The 25,306-nt window shown below is 43.4% G+C and overlaps 1 protein-coding gene across 2 annotated transcripts in view; it reads left to right on the forward strand.

The window, feature by feature from the left end:
- Nucleotides 1–24,566, forward strand: part of LOC129822084 (multiple epidermal growth factor-like domains protein 6) — a 91,910-nt gene extending 67,344 nt beyond the window's left edge. Inside the window, exons 24-38 of one of the 2 annotated variants that reach the window (XM_055879986.1) lie at nt 10,738–10,866; nt 11,980–12,108; nt 12,473–12,610; nt 12,853–12,981; nt 13,375–13,503; nt 13,823–13,951; nt 14,538–14,669; nt 19,134–19,262; nt 19,562–19,690; nt 20,489–20,617; nt 21,164–21,292; nt 21,603–21,731; nt 22,287–22,415; nt 22,685–22,813; nt 23,265–24,566. In XM_055879986.1, the coding sequence (XP_055735961.1) occupies nt 10,738–10,866; nt 11,980–12,108; nt 12,473–12,610; nt 12,853–12,981; nt 13,375–13,503; nt 13,823–13,951; nt 14,538–14,669; nt 19,134–19,262; nt 19,562–19,690; nt 20,489–20,617; nt 21,164–21,292; nt 21,603–21,731; nt 22,287–22,415; nt 22,685–22,813; nt 23,265–23,344 (1,898 nt within the window). In that variant the 3' untranslated portion in view covers nt 23,345–24,566. The remainder of the gene's footprint in view (nt 1–10,737; nt 10,867–11,979; nt 12,109–12,472; nt 12,611–12,852; nt 12,982–13,374; nt 13,504–13,822; nt 13,952–14,537; nt 14,670–19,133; nt 19,263–19,561; nt 19,691–20,488; nt 20,618–21,163; nt 21,293–21,602; nt 21,732–22,286; nt 22,416–22,684; nt 22,814–23,264) is intronic. The other variant, XM_055879987.1, reaches the window with a different exon arrangement.
- The last annotated feature ends 740 nt before the right edge of the window (nt 24,567–25,306 follow it).

The raw sequence follows: 25,306 nt of genomic DNA on the forward strand, positions 1-25,306 counted from the left end.
TAGCCAGCCAACACTACACTAATCAAGTCGTTCCGTTGTAATGCACTCGTTTCTACAATGCTGCTATTCGGTGGCAAGCTGGCTAGCTAGCAGTGTTGGCTACGTTGCGTTACGTTAGGACGAAAATAGCTGGCTAGCGAACCTCAATAACTACACAATTATGCTTGATACAAAGACGGCTATGTAGCTAGCTAAGATCAAACAAATCAAACCGTTGTACTGTAATGAAAATTAAAATCAGACCGTTGTACTATAATGAAATGTAATGAAAAGTTATACTACTATTGGGTAGACGGTGGACGTTTGCTAGCTGGCTAGGTGCTGGGCAGATAGCAGTGTGGACTACGATAGACGACGAAATGCGATAATTACGCAATTCCAGTGGGTCAGAAGTTTACATACACTTAGTTGACTGTGCCTTTACACAGCTTGGAAAATTCCAGAAAATGACGTCATGGCTTTAGAAGCTTCTGATAGGCTAATTGACATAATTTCAATTGGAGGTGTACCTGTGGATGTATTTCAAAGCCTACCTTCAAACTCAGTGCTTCTTTGCTTGACATCATGGGAAAATCAAAAGAAATCAGCCAAGACCTCAGAAATAGAATTTTAGACCTCCATAAATCTGGTTCATCCATGAGAGCAATTTCCAAAATGACTGAAGGTACCACGTTCATCTGTACAAACAATAGTAAGCATGTATAAACACCATGGGACCACGCAGCCGTCATACCGCTCAGGAAAGAGACGCATTCTGTCTCTTAGAGATCAACGTACTTTGGTGCGAAAAGTGCAAATCAATCCCAGAAGAACAGCAAAGGACCTTGTGAAGACGCTGGAGGAAACAGGTACAAAAGTATCTATATCCACAGTAAAACAAGTCCTGTATCGACATAATCTGAAAGGCCGCTAAGCATGGAAGAAGCCACTGCTCCAAAACCACCATAAAAAATACAGACTACGGTTTGCAACTGCACATGGGGACAAAGATCATACTTTTTGGAGAAATGTCCTTTGGTCTGATGAAACACAAATAGAACTGTTTGGCCATAATGTCCATTGTTATGTTTGGAGGAAAAAGGGGGATGCTTGCAAGCCGAAGAACACCATCCCAACCGTGAAGCACGGGGGTGGCAGCATCATGGGGTGCTTTGCTGCAGGAGGGACTAGTGCACTTCACAAAATAGATGGCATCATGAGGTAGGAAAATTATGTGGATATATTGAAGCAACATCTCAAGACATCAGTCAGGAAGTTAAAGCTTGGTCGCAAATGGGTCTTCCAAATGGACAATGACCCCAAGCATACTTCCAAAGTTGTGGCAAAATGGCTTAAGGACAACAAAGTCAAGGTATTGGAGTGGCCATCACAAAGCCCTGACCTCAATCCTATAGAAAATCTGTGGGCAGAACCTAAAAAGCGTGTGTGAGAAAGGAGGCCTACAAACTTGACTCAGTTACACCAGCTCTGTCAGGAGGAATGGGCCAAAATTCACCCAACTTATTGTGGGAAGCTTGTGGAAGGCTACGCAAAACGTTTGACCCAAGTTTAAATGATTTAAAGGCAATGCTACCAAATACTAATTGAGTGTATGTAAACTTCTGACCCACTGGGAATGTGAATAAATAAATAAATAAAAGCTTAAATAAATAATTCTCTACTATTGTTCTGACATTTCACATTCTAAAAATAAAGTGGTGATCCTAACTGACCTAAGACAGGGAATTGCTACTAGGATTAAATGTCAGGAATTGTGAAAAACTGAGTTTAAATGTGTTTGGCTAAGGTTTATGTAAACTTCCGACTTCAACTGTACCTGCTGGAGCACGTGCTACAGGTGGGTACTGCTATGTTGGAAACTGTAGTGAAGTAGTAAAGTAAAAGTTGTCAAAAATATAAATAGTAAAGTACAGTTACCCACAAAAAAACTACTTATGTAGTACTTTAAAGTATTTCTACTTAAAGTACTTTCCACCACTGACTATTGTATTGGTTCCTCCTAGATCGGTCTAATTATTTGTTATTCTAGCTGTTATAACTACTTTAATGATTAAGTTTTGACAGTTTGTTTTTAGATCATCATACAATCTTGTGCAACTGAGTAGGTATCCCCTTTCCCTTTCTCTAGAATCTGTTTAGCCACTCACCGTGGTTTAGTTTTAAACTACCAAGGTACATTTTCCAGTGAAAAGTCCTATGTTAGACTCTGGAGGGCGCTGGTGGATGTCTGATGGTCCCTGTGCAGATTCTCACACACATAGTCCAATTACAGTAAAACAAGACCAACTATATGTGCATATTCCAGAGTAGCTGGTCTCAAGCATGACAAACTAATTGATTTGATTTTGATTAGGCTTTGACTGAAACGGTCTAATGTAAATGTGTGGTGTAAGATTTAAGTTACCAGTGGTGTAAAATATAGCCTGCTTCACGCGTGAATCACAGTCATGTCACATTATATCATAAAATACATTAACACACACCATTCTGACCTGTAGGATTTAACATTTCTAGCCATTACAAGCCAATGGTTTCCAACATCATAGACATCAGCCTCAATTGAAATGACCATGGAAACTAAAATATACTCACTCACTCACTCACTCACTCACTCACTCACTCACTCACTCACTCACTCACTCACTGTTCTGTTTCTAAAGTCTTCCCCTGCCCTTAAATAAGGTGTCCAGTTCCCCCATATTGTACAGGGGCCTCTTCCTTTAGGAGCAGTCAAGAAGGGATTTCTACAAGGCAGCGAGGGCCAGAGTTTCCCCTTCCATGTCTCTATGTCTGTCTGGCTGTGTGGTCTCCTGCCTTGGTTTATAGGCTGACAGGACACAGCGCTTTAACACACAGGCAGGGATCTGGAAATAATCCTCATTACTTCCTTAAAGGGGCAATCAGGGATTGGTATAGGTACATCCATTTTTTTTTAAACTTTTGAATGAATGACATATAGTCATTAATTCTTGAAGAATATAACTTTTAAATGCATCATGAGCTTATTTCAACTGTCAATATAAGTTTGTTTTACTCCATTGTTTGTAATACCACATATCAAAGCATGGTTGAAACTATAATTTTGATCTATGGATGGCCATTCCTTACATCCATGAATTTGCGAGTGGTTACATTTTTCCAGCCCCATCCGTCAGTTGTTTACCAAAATAAGTGGTGGGGCCAGTTTGTTGTTTTTCAAATCCCAGATTTCCCCTTTAAAGAGATCATTTAATCAGCGATGTAGCTAGCAGCACACTAGCTGGTGGAGTGTGAGGACTCCCAGTACTGACAATAAACAGAGGCACAACAGGCACAGCACACAACTTAAACCTTGCATCCACAGTGGAAATAGCAGCACAGCCCAGGCTAATATCAGATGACACTTCACTCTGGGATATAGTGGAAACCAAGCGTCCTCTTCTGGTGGAAAGAAGGATTGGCATTGGCGTTTGGCAACCTCAAACCAGGATCCCAATATCTATCTACATATTTTAAATGTGTATGTAAAGAAGAATTCAGATTTTTAAAAAATCCCCCTTCAAATTACACACAGTTAATTAACCCATTTAGATCATTTGATGATCATCTGATGATTTATCACTCCAGTGTTAATCTGCTAAATTGTAATTATTCGATTTATTGCCTACCTCATGCCTTTTGCACACATTGTATATAGATTCTCTTTTTCCTACCATGTTATTGACTTGTTTATTGTTTACTCCATGTGTAACTCTGTGTTGTTGTCTGTTCACACTGCTATGCTTTATCTTGGCCAGGTCGCAGTTGCAAATGAGAACTTGTTCTCAACTAGCCTACCTGGTTAAATAAAGGTGAAAAAAAAATAAAAAAAAATAAAATAAAAAAATTGAAGATTTGGTTGGTCTCCAATGTAAACTAAGTGCATTTTGTAAATTGATAAAGATAACTGATTTAAGCAATAAGTCACGAGGGGGTGTGGTATATGGCCAATATACCACGGCTATGCGTTTTGCCCAGATACAGCCCATAGCTGTGGTATATTGGCCATATACCACAAACCCCCAAGGTGCCATATTGCTATTATAAACTGCTTACCAACCTAATTAGAGCCGTAAAAATACATGTTTTGTCATACCTGTGATATACGGTCTGATATACAACAGCTGTCAGCCAATCAGCATTCAGGGCTCGAACCACCCAGTTTATAAAACCCTATAACCCTATAACTGTGTTGCCTGAAGATTACAGAGGTTACCAAATTACTAGAGGTCTGCTGGCCAGACAAAATGGGCTGTGGAGGATTTCATGGTGAAATGTACCTCCACATCAACTCACACCCTGGCATCAAACATGACATCAGTCTGGCATCTCTGCCAGCAGCTCAAGGTATAGAGCCATCTGACTAGATGTTGACCAAATACAACCAGTACTGTACCACCATCACAGAATGAAACAGTACACTGTATCTATATGGCCACTACCACCACAGACACAGCACCACAGAGACAGCACCACAGAGACAGCAGCAGGGTTGTGGTGCTGCCGGAGCACGGGGGAGCAGTGCTCCCTCACTTTTTTCAATTTGAGAATACACAGCTGGTAAAATTTTGTATGGGAAATTAATTCTGATAAATTCAAAATAAATGATATTTAATTACCACATAAAATCCATGGAAAACAATATAATGACAAACCAAATAAATATGTATAGCAGCATAGAGCTAACTAACTTGCTGTGTGAGCTGCTGAACTGCAGCGACAAGTGGCAAAAGTAGGGTGAGTATTGGGTGGTGAGCTCTTTCCTGGTCCAACACGCTCTGTGCTCACTCGCTCACTTTGAGGGCCGAATCCGACGTAAGGGATGGATCGACATTTACAGAATGGATACATGGAGAAAAATGGGGGAGGGTAATGCTTTTTCAATTTCAGTCAAGGGAAGTATTTAATCATTTTAAAATCTAGTCCATAGGAGGGTCATGTCATTTGTAATTGATTTATTTTCTATATTTCTCAGTGTTTTAGAATTAGTTTCTTATTCGGCTATAGATTGCCCCTCATCTCTGATTCTCTGCTGGGCGCACCCTATATCAAGCCTATAGGCTATTTAGTGGGGTCTCAATCAAATGATCCATAGCCTATAGTCTACGAAGTGCATGCTCGGAGAAGCACCAAGCAAAGTTATATTTAAAAGAAAATGTACTTCCTTCCTGAGTCTTTTGCGCTGCTGGGATGGTGTAAATAAAAACTAGGCTGCATTACACACTGCAATGGATATTCTAACCTTGAGCCCCCGTCTGCTCTGCTCTTGCTGATCCAAACTTGTTGTTGTGTTGTCTGACCAATGGTGTGCTGTGTGGGCCTACAGTGGCAGTTCAGGAAGAGAGTCAAAGAATTCTTCTGAAATGTTTTTTTGATTATTCCAGAAAATACTAATCGAAAATTGACAGTTTATGGTGCTGAAAGTAGGCAAATTAGAGTAGGCATAATTAATTTCAACCGTCGTTTTAATTAGACTTTACTAACAACAAGAGGGCTTTGTGTTGGAGCCTATTTCTTCATATTTAAGAAATAAGAGTTAGGCCTACCTGTTTGACAGAAGAAATGAGGCTTTAGGCTGCTATATCCATAGATTTCTCTGCCGATTCCTCCACCCACCATGCACTCTTTAAATAGCCTACCTCCGTTTAAGTGAAGGGCTGTTTAATTAAAGCCGAGACTCGATTTGAGGGGGTATGCCATAGGCCTTCCTTTTATTCTAGAAAATGGCAAAAAGCACAGGCCTACCCCCTGTTAGCTTACAATTTTGAAGAACATTAAACAGATCTGATTGTATAAAGTGATCTATAACAGGGCTTTGGTCCCCAATGCTTTATGCTAGAAACAAGCTGTAAAATACTTGTGAAAGACGTGACTCCGTTGCATATGGGAATATTATTATTTTGTTTCTTTGAGATTCTGAGGCTGAGCTACAACCTTCTGTAGCCAAGAAGACAAAGAATGGACTTTGCTTGGGAAGTAATCTACTTCTGTCATTATTAATTGATTAAGCTATTCACTGTGCAATAGAAGATGTTTAAACCCAGACAGATTTTAGGGAAACACTTGTGACCTTCTCTCGTTGGTTAAGCCACTTAAGAAGAGTAGCCAGTAGTTAAAGCTTACATTTATCTGCGTTGGTAGGCCTACTCTGTCTGGGGTTGGAAGGTAGGCTTACTCTGTCTGGGGTTAGAAGGTAGGCCTACTCTGTCTGGGGTTGGAAGGTAGGCCTACTCTGTCTGGGGTTGGAAGGTAGGCCTACTCTGTCTGGGGTTGGAAGGTAGGCCTACTCTGTCTGGGGTTGGAAGGTAAGCCTACTCTGTCTGGGGTTGGAAGGTAGGCCTACTCTGTCTGGGGTTGGAAGGTAGGCCTACTCTGTCTGGGGTTGGAAGGTAGGCCTACTCTGTCTGGGGTTGGAAGGTAGACCTACTCTGTCTGGGGTTGGAAGGTAGGCCTACTCTGTCTGGGGTTGGAAGGTAGACCTACTCTGTCTGGGGTTGAAAGGTAGTCCTACTCTGTCTGGGGTTGGAAGGTAGGCCTACTCTGTCTGGGGTTGGAAGGTAGGCCTACTCTGTCTGGGGTTGGAAGGTAGGCCTACTCTGTCTGGGGTTGGAAGGTAGATCTACTCTGTCTGGGGTTGGAAGGTAGGCCTACTCTGTCTGGGGTTGGAAGGTAGGCCTACTCTGTCTGGGGTTAGAAGGTAGACATACTCTGTCTGAGGTTGGAAGGTAGACCTACTCTGTCTGGGGTTGGAAGGTAGGCTTCCTTTGTCTGGGGTTGGAAGGTAGACCTCCTCTGTCTGGGGTTGAAAGGTAGACCTAACTTTTGAAAGTACCATGCTCAGATTTCTAATGACGTCTCAGATTTAATTATCTGCAAACAGGGACAGTTTCATTGCAAACAAAACACACTGATTTAGCATTGGAGAACTATGATCAGATGAACACATAGGCCTCTTTCACTGTCCATTCTTAGCCTGTAACTTCTGTCATTTGTGTGGTATTAAAAAATTATATTAAAAAATCTGCTAATATGTCAAATTATGTCAAATTGCATGAAATGATAATAAAAGGCTATTTTTCACAGACCTGAAAAGGCGATGATAGATTCACGCAATGTTTTTACTATAAAGATTTTTCCACTCCTATTCTTGTCCACAGTGGTCTGTGAACCCAAAACCTTCTGGCCCTCTGCGCTATAAACATTCCTGTGTTGCCATGTAATACTTACAGGACGAAGAACAGTTTCTAAAACTGCATATCTAAGGCTCTGGTCTGTCCAAGAAGTGAGGGTAAATGGTAGGCATGTTCTCTACTATCCACTTTGTTTTAATTATTATTTTGGGTTTAGGGGGGGGTCACTTGTTTTTTTTTTAAGTGTTCAGGGAGGGTTTAGGTAAAATATATTTTGCTTAAGGGAGGTCCATCCATTTTCATTTCAGAGAGGTCCCATTTTATCCATGTAACCCTTATTATACATAAAGTTCACTCCCTAACAAGAACAGCCAAAGACAGAAAACTATGAGGTGTTGCTAAAACGTCTGTTCTCAAAGCAGTTTGCTATGGACTCGGGGCTCATGTACGACACTTAATGAACTCGCTTAATGAACTCTAATAACATAAACAAATATAATAGCATAGTAGTAGGCCTATAGTACGTTTGCAGCAAAAGCACCTCCTCAGTCATTTCATATGAGCTTTTAGGATACTCATTGTAGCTGAATAGTCTCAGTTTTTGTTCCAATGCAGCCAAAAGTCAACAGCACCAAACTGGGTAGGATACAGCCTGTGCTTTGATTGAAACAAAATACAAGAAAGGCTAATAGTTCGGCTCTGATTCACTTAGAAACAGTCATTCAAGAAGATCTAGATGCATATTCCCATGAAACTTAGAAACAGTCATTCAAGAAGATCTAGATCCATATTCCCATTGAGGTCAGATGATGGGCATGCAGACGATTGGCAACGAGCTGCAAAAACCCCCCACTCAAACTGGACAGTTTTATCTCCACATTCAAATACTCAATCATAGACACTCTTACTGACACTTGTGGCTGCTTCGCGTGATGTATTGTTGCCTCTACCTTTTTGCCCTTTGTGCTGTGCCTAACAATGTTTGTACCACGTTTGTGCTGCTACTGTACCATGTTGTGCTGCTGCCATGTTGTGTTGTTACCGTGTTGTTGTCATGTTGTGTTGCTACCATGCTGTATTGTCATGTGTTGCTGCCATGTTGTGTTGTTATTTTAGGTATGCTTTTATTCTTTTAGAGGACAATGCATTTTATGCATATTATATAATGATGTTGCAACTGTTGGTACAAACTTTGATTGAGAAATGAAGAGAAAAAAAGTTTGCGCTCCAGCACCTAAAAAAAATTGCACTGTACCACAGTCACACAGCACCACAGTCACACAGCACCACAGTCACACAGCACCACAGACACACTGTACCACAGACACACAGCACCACAGTCACACAGCACCACAGACACACAGCACCACAGACACACTGTACCACAGACACACAGCACCACAGTCACACAGCACCACAGACACACAGCACCACAGACACACTGTACCACATACACACAGCACCACAGTCACACAGCACCACAGACACACAGCACCACAGACACACAGCACCACAGACACACTGTACCACAGACACACTGTACCACAGACACACTGTACCACAGACACACTGTACCACAGACACACAGCACCACAGACACACAGATGGATCCATGGCAGTATCTTCCCTGCTCAGGCTGTAATGAGACAGTATGGCTAACTTTATAGTAGACCCACCACAAAGGCAGATTACTGTGGCAGCGTGGGAAAAAGTAACATGATCCCCAGATCCATTTGTACTGTCTTGACTACTCCTATGCTTTGGTCATGTTTAGCATGGCAATGGCCATAGGAGTCGGCAAGACAGCACAAACAGATCTGGGACCAGGCTAAGAAAAAACGCACGGCGAGGCCAAAAGTCTAGGTAGGTACAAGAAGGCTAGGTACAATAGTACTACTCTATGTAAATGAGAGGGGAACAAGGGATATGTTCAGACTGGGAAGCAGTCAGTGCCCAAACCACTGCCAAGCTTCCCCACACACCACCAGGGCTGAAAGGAGGTGTGTCCTACTGCATCTGTTAATCAATCAGAAACGCAGTCAAGCGAGCGCAGCTTTTATCCAAACAAAGACATAAATGATGCTGTGCCTGTGTTGTAGTAACTGCTCTTAACATACAAACTGATAGTAAGTGTTGTCATTAGAGCTGTTGCTCTGTGATCTTGCACTTTTCGGTGACAAATTGAGCAATCAACGAGAATCGCAAAGTAAACACGGGCATTCCTGTCTGTTTCACGGTTTAGTTGAGCTTATAGGCAATGTTTACAGCACATTGCAAAAGCCCCCTCTTCACCCCCCCACATTTATATAGGGTTTTTCCATAACAGCCCTGGTGGACCTGTTCTGGGCCATAGACAATGTGTTTACTAAACTCCATGGTTGTCCATTGACTCCACAGACATTATCAACTATCAGCCCCCCCCACCCCCCTCTATCTCTCTCAATGAATGGAAAACAGACCCGGGACACTGGCATTGCTGAACACCAGCAGTGGGATTGTGTGTGTGTGCGTGTGTGCGTGCGTGCGTGCGTGCGTGCGTCCGTGCCCGATTGGTGTCTATATGCAGGGGTTGGAAAAGTACCCATTTGTCATACTTGAGTAAAAGTAAAGATATTTAAAAGGAAACGACTCAAGTAAAAGTGAAAGTCACCCAGTAAAGTACTACTTGAGTAAAAGTCTAAAAGTATCTGGTTTTAAATATACTTAATTATCAAAAGTAAAACTATTCATAATTTAAAATTCCTTACATTATGCAAATTAGACGGCACAATTTGTTTATTTACGGATAGCCAGGGGCACACTACAACACTAAGACATTCATTTACAAACAAAGCATTTGTTTATTGAGTCCGCAAGATCAGAGGCAGTAGGAATGACCAGGGATGTTCTCTTGATAAGTGTATGAATTGGACCATTTTCCTGTCAACAAGTAACGAGTACTTTTGTGTGTCAGGGAAAATGTATGTAGTAAATAGTACATTATTTTCTTTAGGAATGTTGTGAAGTAAAAGTAAAAGTTGGCAAGAACAGAAATAGTAAACAAAAGTACAGATACCCCAAAAAACGTTAAAGTATTTTTACTTAAGTACTTTACTTTAAATAGTCTATGCACTATTTACTGTGTGTGTGCGTGGGCAGTAACCTGGCTTTGTTTTGGGGCTTGGTTCCTAGACCTTGACGACAGGCCTGTGGACTCAGCAGGTGTTCTAATTACCAGTCCTTGGTGTGTGTGTGTGCCCCTCTCTCCCACCCCCTCTGGGGGGCGGCCCGGCCCCCGTGTCTCCACAGGCTTTGATGTGGCACGGACACTCCTTACATGTGGGACATGAGCTCACTTAACGAATGCAGACGCTCCACAAATGAACAGCTAGACCAGGGTACTGCAATTTGATATGGTATTTTTGGTAGGTGGTAAGACAGAGATGAGAGAGATCAGACAGAGAGAGAAAGAGAGAGGGAAAGAGAAAGAGAGAGAGAAAGACACAGAAAGAGAGAGAGGGAGAGTTGGCATCCTAACCCCTTTCCTTCCCTCTGTATGTGTGTAAAGCTGGAAGGCCATTACCAGAGGGTGTTTTATCTTGGCTTACAGTGTGCCCGGACGGCTTTTACGGCCTTGACTGTGGCCAGATGTGCGAGTGCAGGAACGGTGCCCGCTGCCACCACATCACAGGAGCCTGCCTCTGCACCCCTGGCTGGTCGGGACCACACTGCATTCTGGGTATGGAAGCAACATCATTAAAACTGGGTGTGAGGGAGCCTCTACCAGTCCATCACAGCCTCCTCTCTCCCTAAATACCATCTCCCATGTGTTCAAGAACAATTATCTGTTTAATGATACCCTGCCAATTCCTTTTTTAGGGATGCGTAAGGGGTGGGAGGGATGTAGGGGGGCTGATAGGATACCCCTCCAGCATACATCGTTAATTGGGTCAGATTCTGGATAAATGCATCCACGTGTTTATAGCGATGCATTTAAAGGAGTTACTTGGCAAAGCTCTTTTAGGACCATCAGTTTTACCCTCAGTACTCTCATGCAAAGTCTCTATCCGCTGCTCCGCAAAGTTTTCATGCCGTTTTAATGGATCTAGTGAAATGCCCTCTTAAAGATCAGACTATGTCATTCTCAAGTCTTATTCGAGAGGGCCTGGTCTCCCCAAAGCATGTTTTGTGGTCCTGGTGACCCAAAGCCAAGAGTCAGCCCAAACCCACTTGCGTGACTTAATGTAATTTCATTTCAGACATCGATCATTAGTGACTAGTTTAGATAGGTAAAATAAATGTGATCTATACAAACGAGAAACTATATGGATTTGGCCATATCTCAAGCAAGAAATACAAGACAAGTACATTCAAGCCATATCTCTCCATAGAGCAGACATGTTTGTGCTTTAGTCAACCGCTCCATCGTGTGCCTTGTCATTCTTATGCATATGTTAGACAATGAATGACAAAAGGAATTGGCTAAACCACATAATTTCCCGTTACATAAATATGATCACCATGTTGCAGGATTACATTCCTGCAATGCAGTACATTTAAACTTGTAGTGTGTTTGAGGTTTTAAAAGGCTTCTGAAGTTTGGAATTTCAGACTTGACATTCCCTTATGAAAAATGTATCGTCCCCTACAAAAATGTCCATTAATTATAATCCACATAATAATTCACATTTCCTGTTGCTGAAAGATCATTTCCCTCCTGTAGCAATCTTGCTCAAATTAAGATCCTACATGTATATATCTGTGTAGAGCAGACCACTTCATGTTGAGTGCTATAAAATGATGACTTGTATTTAAGTATATGACTGTGTATCCTGTCCTGTGTGGGAGGCAGCCTGCCCTGAGGGTGGTTTTGGGAAGAACTGCAGCCGGAGCTGTGAGTGTCAGAACGGGGCCACCTGTGACCACGTCAGCGGCCGCTGCAGCTGTGGAGCCGGATGGACCGGAGCCAGCTGCCAAGAGGGTGAGTGGCTCATCGGTCAACCCAGTATAGGGCCCAGTCTGACCTTAACCTAACCCAGCACATCAGGAACTCTGCATGGAAATGAAATCTACCTTCTACCAGAATACCTTTATGTAAAACATTCCCTAAAACAGTGATGGGTGATTATTATTATTCCAATTACGATGAAATATCACAACAGTTGGTGAGTGTATGAATACACTGTTTATTGTATGTGTGTTTGGTCAGTGTAAGTTGTTTTAGAACAAACTCAGTGCAGCCTAACTGAATCATCTAACTGAATCATCATTTCTATCTGTCTGAATCGTATTGAACAATGACATCCACTTATTAAACTTCTGTGTGTGTGTGTTACTGTGTTCAGCCTGTTCTGCCTGTTCTGCTGGGAGGTATGGAGAGGACTGTTCCCAGCTGTGTCTGTGCCAGCATGGAGGCTTCTGTGACAGGGTGACTGGCCAGTGTTCCTGCCCCAGAGGGTGGACCGGAGCAGCCTGCGAGCTGGGTGAGTCTCCCCCCTCTGTCCCTGGAGGTCAGATCAACCAGAGGAGTGAGGGCATTCATAGCTGTAAACACCTTAATCCAAATCTAACCTGGGATCGAATTATTGCGCAAAACTCCCATTGACATCATTGCATGATTTACTAGAAAGCCAGAGTCAGGAACATGGTTTCTGGGTTAGAATTCAGCTCATTGTGTGGTGGATATATTGTGTGATCTGAGGCCTCTGTTCTCTGCCTCTCCTAGACTGTGGGGAGGGGCACTATGGAGAGGGGTGCACACAAACCTGCAGCTGTCAGAACGGAGGATCATGTGACAGATTGACTGGGGGGTGTAGCTGTCCCCCTGGCTGGACTGGAGAGCACTGTCAGACAGGTGACCTGTGACATCACTGCTACCAAATGCAAAGGGTGCATCCCAATAGTTTAGACTGGGTCCCTACCTCATCTTTTTGGATAGGTGAAAGCAATCTGTCAGAAGCCAATGTAGAGATATGTTTTTTGCTACCCTGGTCTTGCAGATCAGTGTTGATGAAGGAAAGGAGTTGAGGATAGAAAGCCACTAATGACTATTGAGATATTCTCAAATGCCTCTTTCCTCCTCCAATTGGGTCATGTTCTGAAGGGAGAAAACGTTTTGAAACATAATAAAATGGGAAAGTCCTACCTGTACTTGTCCAATAAGAATGTAGATTTTTGTTTTCAGACCGTTTCTAAAACATATTGCTACGTTTTGCCCTACTGAACACCACCCATGTGTCTGCTGCAGCCTGCCCAGACGGTCTCCATGGAGAAGGGTGTGAGCAGAGGTGTCAGTGTGACCACGGGACAAACTGCCACCATGTGACGGGCAGGTGTGAATGTCACCCAGGATGGAGAGAGGCCCGGTGCGACAAACGTGAGTGTGACTTGGACAGGGGCCAGAAAGGGCCACTTTGGAAACAACACATTATCAAGTCATGCATTCTTCAGTTATACTATGAGAGGTCAATTACCGTAGACATTTTTTTACATTGCTTTTTAAAATCCATCCGTTTTATTTGAATACATACCTGGGACTGAGATAGATACATTCAGTTTGAGGTTAAATCACAAATTGTCATTATAAGGAGGGTTCATCTTTATTTAAACAAGACAGTTGTACACACAACAAAGTATTCACTGTTTAAAGTGAATATACCTTAGTTAGTGATGAATGTGTGTCTGATGTGCCCCAGCCTGCCTGCCTGGGGTCTACGGTGCTTCCTGTGCCCAGCGGTGTCAGTGTCAGTCTGGGGTGTCCTGCCACCACGTTACTGGGACATGTGGCTGCCCTGCTGGTCTCACTGGGAACGGCTGTGAGGAGAGTAAGAGCACATCACTATCACGTACCACCCTCTCTTTAAAACAAACACATGCTCACACACACCCCACACCATCCCTCCTCTCCTCTCCCCCCTCTCCCTCCTTTCCCTCACACACTCAGCAGACATCTGATAAACGTTACACTCGGGTTGCCAAGTAAAACAGGAGACATTGTTTTTGTCTCCTGGGTGGATAAGGGCTTTTGGAAGGCAGACATGCATAATGACAGCGCTGTAATTGCCTCTTTAGTCTGGAGTCGTTTCTTATCTGTCCTACACGCTGCCTCAGTAAGTGCTGTGGTTTCAGCAGAGAGAGGGAGAGAAAAAACATGTTTGTTTCATAGATTTATCTTCCCTTGTGTGAGTATCTGAGTCTGTGAACTACTGCATTGTCTGAGTGTGAATGGGTATTTGAATGTGAGTGAGTGCTTACATTATATTACGTCTGCATAGAGATTGGGTTTAGAAATCCATGTACAAGCATACATACACCATGTTGAGTGTTTTAGTACATGCGTGTGCGCGCGCATGCGTACCTCTATGTCCATCTCCTCCAGTCTTTTATTGTACATGCTTGTGTCTCCTGCAGCGTGTCCATCAGGTGTGTTCGGACTTTACTGTAGCCAGATGTGCCAGTGTTCTGGGGACCATGAGCAGTGTCACCCTGTCACTGGAAGGTGTACCTGTCTACCTGGTTACTACGGCAACCGTTGTGAACTCAGTAAGTAGTGACTACTGTTGGGTAGTCTACTGCTGTGAACAGATTTTTGTTTTAAATTATTCTGTGGCTTCAACAATGGAATTGCAGTGCACTATGCAAAGACTGAGTTTGAATAAGTGTACTGTCTGTCTTTGTCTGTCTGCCTCTGTCTCACGTTCTCTGTCTCGCTCTCTCTTTGTCTCTCTCTCTCTTTGTTTCTCCATGCAGGACAGACTAAAAATAGCTCCGGGTTAATTTATGGTTGTGGTAACTGTAAACTCTGATTGGTGATTCATTTGTATTTTGGTCCATTAATATTAGTATTTTCAAAAAGTACAAATTAAAATGTCAAAAAGTTGATACATATACATTTGTTTGTTAGTTTATCATACCCACCATATTGAAATACACAATTTAAAAGCCAAATTCATAAAGAATGTTACAAACGGGACAATATGCAGTAACTTACTTTGAAGAGATGGTGATTGTGTCTAAATCTGTATTTAAAAGTCAGTGTCCTTGTCTTTACCTGCCATTTCCCTGAAAGTCAGACTCTTCCCACTAGCAAACACATTTTTCTTAGCTTCAGAAGCATCTTTATTCACCACATTTTGTGTGGTTATCCTTAGACATAATCTCCAGACTCATACAGTGCCTTCAGAAAGTATTTACACCCCTTGACCTTTTCCACATTTTGTTGTGCTACAAAGTGGGATTAAAGCTAACAAGACTACCTAACCAACTAGCTAGCTAGCTCACTCACAAGACTAGCCAAGTTAGCTGCATTGTTGCTTGCATGCGATTGGCTGTGGCACACAGCCTGGGACACAGAGCTAGCTATCAGGCATTGTTCAGGGTTTAAATGCCCCATGAGGGTTTAGATGCCCCTCGAGCGCTTAGCGAAAGGTAATGCACATTTAGCTGGCTACATTTAGCTGGCTATCATTATAACTGATAATGAGCTCCAAACACAAATGTAAGCATGATGTTAACATGAAATGTACCATCCCTTAGTGTAACAAATTGACAGTTTAGTCACGGAAATTAGGCTTCTCCAAGCTCTGATGCTGCTGATGATCATTAGCAGCCTACCAAACTTGCTAACTCAGCACTCTATTGTCCCTCTAATCACTCTGACATCACCTCATGTAGCCTAGGACATAGGCCTATAAGGTTTGTATCACAACTAAAGTGGACAAATAACTTCTTAAAATTAAGCACATTAATCTGCTTTACAAGGGGTGTAGAGCCTAACAGGCATACATAAGCAGCGTGTGAGTTTCAAGTTTGGGGAAGATCATTTTTACCATCATTTTTACCTTTATAATAAAAGCATTACATGCACAATCACATTTGTGGTCAGTTTTGATAGTGGTGTTTTCACGCTAATGTAACATTCACGCCTATAACCTACGTATCGCTGCGCTTATAATGGGAAGAAATAGACTAATAGTTTGTCAACATTTTAAGCTAAACGTTCTGATCTGTTGCGTAAGCCTCAGATAAAAACATTTTGTTGATGCTAGTGGTTGTATTAATTTGGGATCTATCGGTCTATCTAGCTGTCCCAGACTGTTTGGAATATGTATTTCTCACACAGAATATAATAGGACAACTTTTGTACTATGGGGATAGTAGATTGACATAGGTTAGTGCTTTTGCTGTTCGTTAGGCCTACTCATCTTGTTGGCTGACGAAAAGTAAACGTGGACAGTTCTTCCAATATCTTCAATATGCACCTCGGAATTGGATAAGGAAGCTCGCATTTGCGTCCGGATATGTCTGTCTTCACTTGTAGCCTGTGAGAAAGACCAGATCGGGTGATGGAGAGCGGTGTGAGTGAGAAGTGCCTCTGAGCAGGCAGCACTCAGGGAGAAGGGCTGCAAAAGGCATGGGTTTTTTAGGGTGCATTATGGCCACACAAAGGGGATGCTGGCGGGAAATTCAAGGCATTATCAAGTGCTTCTCAAATTGTGAATGAAAGACTGACGAAGTGCTTCTTGCCTGCGCAAAAACAAATCAGAGCCTTTCAAGCAACTTTTTTCAAATCATCATTAGAGTCGCATCATGCAGCCTTACAATGTATTAAAAATCAAAACATATAGCCCAACATTTGTAGAACAACTAAAGTTACATTAGTAATGCTAAATTAAGCATATAGTAGTACTTATTTCTTTGTTAACCGGTCAACACAGAATAGCCTCATGTGCGCACTCCCTCAAATCGTTTGGAGAAAATATCCTTTCTATTTTATTCAGCTTTGTTCAATTGTATTCTTCATACTATAAAATAATATAAAATGATGCCATGGAATTCTAAGCAAAGCTTGTCTGCTAAATGAACTAGTGGAGCCCGGAGTGGCGCAGTGGTCTAAGGCACTGCATCTCAGTGCTTGAGGTGTCACTACAGACACCCTGGTTCGAATCCAGGCTGTATCACAACTGGCCGATATTGGGAGTCATATAGTGCGGTGCACAATTGGCCCAGGGTAGGCCATCATTGTAAAAAAGAATTTGTTCTTAACTGACTTGCCTAGTTAAATAAAAAAAGCCGACAGCCAGATCAGGACAACTCAGAGTATGGAATTCTGTTCTTCTGAAAGAGACTACATTTTCTTCATATCATGTTTCTTTAGACCTGTCTAAAATAAATAATGGATTTATTGTGATGGTGTAGGCTAAACCACATGGATTTGTTAGACTATTAGATATCAGTGGCTTGTAGGCTATGTGTGGAAGCCAGGAGATACTAAATGTGTTTATGTTACTTCATGGTCAATTACAGTGAGACCGACAGTTATTTGCTTGACAATCATCGTCTGGATGAAATTTGTGACCTCCACAGGCCTAGTAGCATCAATAAAAACGTGCAGTGCCTTCAGAAAGTATTCAAACCTCTTGACCTTTTCCACATTTTGTCGTGTGAAAAACTGGGATTAAAATGGATTTAATTGTCATTTTGGTCAACGATCTACACAATATACTCTAATGTCATAGTGGAAGAAAATTTTGAACATTTTAAAAGATTATGAAAATAAAACAATAGTACATCTAATTAACATGAGAATTCAACCCCCTGAGTCAATACATGTTAGAATCACCTTTGGCAGTGATTACAGCTGTGAGTCTTTCTGGGTAAGTCTCTAAATGCGTTGCACACCTGGATTGTACAATATTTGCATATATATATTTTTTAATTCTTCAAGCTGTCAATTTGGTTGTTTATCATCGATAGTCAGCCATTTTCAGCCAAGTCTTGCCATAGATTTTTAAGCTGATTTAAGTCAAACTGTAACTAGGCCACTCAGGAACATTCAATGTCATCTTGGTAAGCAACTCCAGTGTATATTTGGCCTTGTGTTTTAGGTTATTGTCCTGCTGAAAGGTGAATTTGTCTCCAAATGTCTGTTGGAAAGCAGGCTGAACCAGGTTTTCCTCAAGGATTTTGCCTATGCTCTATTCTGTTTGATTCTCGGTAATGTGTTGGATTTGCCCCAAACATAACACTTTGTATTCAGGACAAGTTCCTTTCTTTGCCATATCTTTTGCAATTTTACTTTAGTGCCTAATTGCAAACACAATGCATGTTTTCGAATATTGTTATTCTGTACAGGCTTCCTTTTCACTCTGTCATTTAGGTTAATAGTGTGGAGTAACTACAATGTTGTTGACCCATCCTCGGTTTTCTCCTATCACAGCCGATTAAACTCTGTAACTGTTTTAAAGTCACCATTGACCTCATGGTGAAATCCCTGGGTTTCCTGGGTATATTTATACACCATCCAAAGTGTAATTAATAACTTTACCATGCTCAAAGTGTTTTAAGCAAGTGTTTACTCCTGCACTTATTTAGGCTTGCCATAACTAAAGGGTTGAATACTTATTGACTTATTCCTTTGACATTATGGGGTATTGTGTGTTGGCCAGTGACATTTTTTTTGTTCTTAACTTAATCCATTTTAAATTCAGGCTGTCACACAACAAAATGTGGGAAAAATCAAGGGGTGTGAATATTTTCCAAAGGCACATAGGAAATTGTTGATATGTTGTCAAATGTTTATTCTAGATGACACATAATAAAAAATGGTGGGGGGAATGGGCTTCCGTAGTTTTACGTGGCTCAGTGCAGCTGGCAGGCGGCAACTACTGCGACAATTTCAGAATGTAACAGGCTGTTATACTAAATAAAACACATTTGAAATATATAAAAATGTCTATACATTTCAGCTGTTTCAAAAACATTGTATTTGCTATTACCATTTATACTGTAGTATGTTGTGTTGTGTTAAGGTCAACGAGAAAATTCTGTTTACAGTGCCCCTCTCGGAGGGGGGGTGCAACTGTCGGGCGAGCACTCAAGACACTCAATTTCGCAAGTTTACCCAACATTATTGACTCTCGAGATTCAATAGCTCTTGAGAACCTCTTGAAAATGTTAAAACAGCCTCTGTCTCTTGCTCTCTCTCTCTCTCTCTCCCTACCCCAGTGTGTCGAGAGGGATCATATGGGCCAAACTGCAAGGCCAGATGTAAGTGCAACAATGGCGGTCGCTGTGACACTAAGACAGGGACCTGTGAGTGCACACCTGGCTTCCTAGGAGCTGACTGCAGCACTGGTGAGTGTGCAGCATACCCGTCATGGGTGAAAATGAACAGTCTTTGACAAGTCATCTTCTGACTATGAATCAGAGTCTTCTATAAAGAATAAAGATATACAGAGTGTTCTGCTAGGAATCAGTCTGAAGACGGTTGGGATTTGACATGATTAGACAAATGAACGCAAAGGCTCCGTCACACCGCTTTCACTTGTTGAGTCATTCCTAATCAGTGATTACTTTAAGGAAGGGAGGAAGAAAATATGGTGCACTTTTAAATCATTTGAATGGTGCCTTCATGTCTTTCTTCGTACTGACAGGTTGTCCAGTGGGGCGCTATGGGAAGGACTGTGCCCGTCTGTGTTCTTGTGGGGAGAAAGGGCAGTGCCACCCTGTGACTGGGAGGTGTATCTGTGCCGCAGGCAAAATCGGGCAGTCCTGCCATCAAGGTAATAATTACTTTTACCTCATAACTAACCTTATGTCTATGGGCCGTTCAGGATGTAAAGACCAGATTTTGGTACCAGTCCGTCACTGTTTGTCATGCACCAGTAAATGTTTGTAGCAGGCTATGATCTCATCAAGAACACAGAGTCTGATTGGCAACTGGGAATCCACCAACCCAACCAACCAACCAAATTAGCTTTCAATGTGTATTTAGTTAACAAATTCTCCATATCAATAATCAGAGGCTCTTATTTTCCTGGAGAACAGAAGTAGGGCTCTTGAGTTTCCCTAATCTCGCCGTTTATCAGCAGTTCCTCTGGAGTGCAAACGGGAGTTTCCATCCATTCTAGACAATGGTGTTCGTAAGCACTCTGCTCTCCTAGTGAGCACCATACATCTGTGGACGTGCCACTGCTTATGTTCCTGTGTTGAATGTTTACAGAGACCTATAAGTAGCTCGTTTTCCATGTTCCGTGTCGATGGCGTTGGCGAGGAAACAAATAAATAAACAGGGGAATCAAAGTGATTCGCTTATTGTTTTCCCAATCTAAATTACCCAGAGAAACATGATTATTCTTTTATATCGCTGCCAAATGAGACCACTTTGCCATCTCGCTAATGAACTGTTTCTTAAATAAACGTGTGCTTGTATGTTGCTGTTTGTGTGTGTATGTTTAACTATGTGGTAGGCTCACTGCTGGCTGGGTAGCTAAAGAACAGCACTACATGTCATGCTGGCCTTGGTAGTGCTGTGATGATGATGATGATGATTACTATCTAAAGCCTTGCTGTTCCTCCAGCCTGCCCTAGGGGGCGCTATGGCCTGCAGTGCAGGAACACATGTGTGTGTCAGAACGGAGCGCTGTGTGAGCCCAGGGACGGGAGCTGCAGGTGTCGGCTGGGCTGGACAGGACCACGCTGTGAGACAGGTAACCTCAGGATAACATCAACACAACATCAGGATAACATCAGTATAACTTTAGGTTAAAAGTAGCCTGGCAGGGCAAAGGGTCAGCTGAGTTTAATTGTGGTTCAGTACTACATTAGTTTATCCTGTAGAAGTATTGTCAACATGTCTGCCTCTTCTTGAAGTTAAAGTTTTGTTACTCTCTTTGTTACAACATGGAAACAATGTTGTAGCTACTACTGTGAGCACAGTAACTTCCCATATCCCTGGATTACAGTGTGTCTCTAGTATTAGGTAATTCCACTGTTAATGTGTGCAGTATCAGTTACAAGTCACAGGAGGCTGCTAAGGGGAGGACGGCTCATAATAATGTCTGGAATGGAGTGGATAGAATGGTATCAAACACATGCAAACCACGTTATGTGTTTGATACCATTGTATTTATTCCATTACAGCCATTACTATGAGCCGTCCTCCCCAATGAATGTGCCACCAGACAGAAGGTATGTTGGTTGTGAGTGTTGTGTTGTTGTTACTGTATGTCTATACCATATGTCTGTTTGTCCAGCGTGTGTCCAGGGGAAATACGGACCGGACTGTGCACTGGACTGTCCCTGCCAGAACAACGGGACATGTGACCGCTTCACTGGCTGTTGCAGCTGCACGGCCGGACACTACGGACACTCTTGTGAACACTGTACGTTGGATTTTTGTAATTATAGTTAGGGCAAGGAGTTTTTCCTCACCATGTGACCTGTCCAGGATAAACTCCTGGCCCTGTATTTCTAATGAAAGAGCTGGGTTGTGTTCATGTGGTCACGCAATGTTTCAACAAAAAAATTGTACAAAAAAGAAAAATGTGCGTTTCTTACTGGTAGTCCCTCCTTGTTTCAATCTGTTTTCTAACATTTGGTGCCAAATGAACATGCCCCTGATTGTGATGATGGGTTGTGCTCTTGTATGAGACACTAACAAAGCTTTTTCCTGTGTTGTCATCCTGTCCCCAGGGTGTCCCTCAGGCTTCTTCGGACAGAACTGTGCCCGTCCGTGTGTTTGCCGGGCGGGACAGACGTGTGATCATGTGACGGGCCGGTGTGTGTGTCTGCCTGGCTACCATGGCTCCCAATGTCAGAGACGTGAGTACTGGATGACAGAGGAGAAGATCACACAATCTGATTCACACTCTGTTCTCATAGAGACAGGAAGGTCAGCACTTCAGTTCTCTTTAATAACAGAAAAGCCATACGTGTGTGCATATTACAAACATACTGTATTGTGTGTGCATGTATGAATACGAGCATATGTTGGCAGACGTGGTTATTTGATGAGAGGCAGGTGTTTCCTGGCTGCCACTGCAGAGACAGGCTGTTTAATGCATTCCTGTTGCATCTCTGTGGCCTCCTGCCTCCTCCCTCCTGCCTCCTGTCTCCTGCCTGCTCTGGGCTCCTCAGTGTGAGGGCCTTCATGCCCACTTCAGCCCCAGCAGGAGAGCACTGAGCACTACAGAGCAGCTGCAAGACAGCCAGATAGTTTACCCTCTATAATGAAGTAATAGAGACAGACCTGTGTGTGTGTGGGGGGGGGGACACACGACTGAAGACTGATGAGTGTGTACTGTTTGTCGCGGGGGGGGGGAGAGACACATAGTACATGTGTGTGTGTGTGTATCTCACTGTGTGTGTCTGTCCCAGGTTGCGAGGCTGGCAGGTTTGGGGAGGGCTGTCAGCAGTCATGTGACTGCGTCGGGGGAGCCCCCTGTCATCCAGCCACGGGACAGTGTCTCTGCCCCCCAGGGAAGACTGGACAGAGATGTGAAAAAGGTACGACCTCCTCTACCCTGCAACGGCGCTCTATTTCTTACAGTACTGGATCTTAGATATGCCTTTTGAGTATGTATTATATGCCTTTACCCAATAGAAAAATAACTTGTCATTTACTGTATTTAAATCGGCCATTTTATTTTTTGTGTGCTGTCTCCATCTTTTTCTCGTTGTGTTAGTCTTACTTTATGTCTTTCTTCTGCCACTCTTTCCTCTCTTTTCTGTCATTATTTTTCTCTCTCTCTCCATCTCTCCTGTCTGTCCATCAGACTGTGGAGGAGATCGTTTTGGTCCTGGCTGCTCCCTGCAGTGTCAGTGTTCCCATCAGGCCCAGTGTGACGCTCGTAACGGCCGCTGCCTGTGTCCTGTTACCTGGCTGGGCCCCACATGCACAGAAGGTACTGTATACACAAACAAACGCACATGCATGCAAACAAACACACACACATGCGTGCACAGACACACATTACACACACATCGCCCTGATGAGTGAGTGATACCTACCGCCCATCACAGCAGACACCAAGGACCAGAGCTGTAAAGCTGAACCAGGTTTTCATGAAATAGTGCGTTGGTAAGTGTGTTAGCCTCAGGCCTTCAGCTCTGTGTGTCTCCCTGTCTCCCTCAATAGCCACTCCGGCCTCTGACAGTTATTTTAATCCACACCCAGCGGGGTGTCTGGCTTGAAGCGGTCTTCGTTTCCTCCACAAGCCCAGCTCACGGGAGACCGTCCACATCGACCAGCTAACAACCCAACACACCAGCTATTCCCCGAACGGCGAAGAACATTTGCTTTTGATTTCTAGAAGGTGCCAAATGTCTTTTTGTCTGCCTCTTCTCTCTTTTCAGGACTACTAGAGATTGCAGAGGTCCCAGCGTTGGGCTTCTCTCCCTCCCTGAAGAGGCCGTCTGGTCTCTCCCACTCGTAGCGCGGCTGGAGGCCCCACATCCCAAACTAGACGTCCCAAATACCCCCGCCAGATGTCTCAAACACTGAACACTGAACAAGGTGCCCTAAATATGCAATCAGGGGTCCTGGGACGTCATGGAAAGGCTGTGTACAGTTGGACAGATGGACAAAGGTATACACCCAGAAGGTGATTCAGGTCTGGACCAGACACACAAGGCAATGTATTCTTATGACTACACCTGTATTCTGCACATTTGGTTGAGAAATGTGCATTGGCTTTTTGGGAGCCTTCAGAAAGGTGCAGAATGCCGGTTTAGTTAGAGAGAGAGAGCATCTACACAAGGACCTGGAACATTGATGTGCTGCTGGGCGGTAGACATTGGAAATGTCACCTGAGCTCTATGACGCTCCCTACCTGATTGTCTCAGGACTGGACCCCTGCCCCAAGTCAACTGGTCGAGCCTGTCATTAACCACAGGTCAAACACTTCCTGGACATTCATAACATCTCTGTCCTCACCCCAATGCAGCTTTGTGCAGCCTAGTACACAGGGGTGGGCAACTACGGTGCTGGAGGGGCACAGTGTGTGCGGACCATCACTATCACACATGATTCACAAAGACCATGATTAGGTGATTAGTGGAATCAGGTGTGTTAGAGCTGGGCTGGAACAAAAGCCTGCACCCTCCTATTGCTTACCCGTGGCCTAGCCTCAGTCATTGGTCAGACTGACATGGGAGCAACAGCCATCAATCCCGAAGTGTCCACTGGTACTGTCTCTTCGTTGAATGGTACTCTGTCATTTTCTCATATCATATACAGTGAGAATATTTTGTGTTGTATTTTACTGGTTTCTTTTGACAGTGTCTGCCTGATTGCTTGTCATAAAGTGTTAATATATTTTGAAATTGCTTTTGGTTGTATGTTTGATAAGATCACTTACTGTACTATCAGATCAAGGAAAGTCACATATCAATTCATTACTGCTGTTACTGTCTGTTACTGTAAGTGTATCAGTTCAATGACACTATGACCTATAGAAGTCTGTTTTAGCCAAGTAATCAGTATATTTTCATGTAGAAGGGTTTTTGGAATATTACAAAGCATTTGAACTGTACCTCAGGATACTGCAATTCATACTACTCATAACATGTACTGTACTATGTGCCTGATGGCAGGCTTTATGTAAATGGTGCTATTTTGATACATTTAGAATTTTTTACAAATTCTCTTTTTGCTAATGTGGTACATCTGTCTGTTATTTCTGTCCATAATATCACATCACCACATTTAGGAGAGGCCATTTTATTTGGGAGCAGTGTAGCATGGTATTGGGTCCTCTGTCTCGGAGCTTAGAGAAAGGCAAGGCAGGGGGGCGTGGAGTGGGTAGAAGATGGGGGAGAAGAGGGGTTTGAAATGGCCTGTCACAGAGCAGTGATGGAGGATTGGAGGCCAGGGAGCACAGGCCCGCCGCAGATCAGCCAGGGAGGTCAAGCGGCGAGCAACAAGCCAGACCGTTACCTGGTACAACACCTGTCAGAAGGTGGTGATGGGGGGTGGCACTTGAGCATAGCAGAGGTCGTGGTGGAGGGGAGAGGAGGAAGGCGGGCGGCTGGGACGTCCGTCCCCGAGGCATTTCTCAAGTGCAGTGGAGCGTCTCCAGCGTCCGCCACCGGGCAGGTGTCTAGACCATGCGTGGACCAGGCAGCCCACATCGGCCGCCTCCGTCCACGGGTGAGTGATGTGCGAGCTGGGCCGCAAGCACAACACCGAGCCCCTGGCTGATGGATGGGGGGCTGGTCGGCCCGGACCCGTGTTGTGACAAGCAACAGATGTTCTCCAATAATGTTTATCAGCCGGGCCTTCATCTTCAGATGACACACACCTGTTTCCAGTCAAACAGCCCCACAGAGGCCATCCATCCTCCCAGACCTGGGTGGCCACAGAGGGCTCTATTCCCAGCCCTTATCCACCTCCTCAT

This window comes from Salvelinus fontinalis, chromosome 24 (genome assembly GCF_029448725.1).
Source record: "Salvelinus fontinalis isolate EN_2023a chromosome 24, ASM2944872v1, whole genome shotgun sequence".
Classification (NCBI taxonomy): Eukaryota; Metazoa; Chordata; class Actinopteri; order Salmoniformes; family Salmonidae; genus Salvelinus; species Salvelinus fontinalis.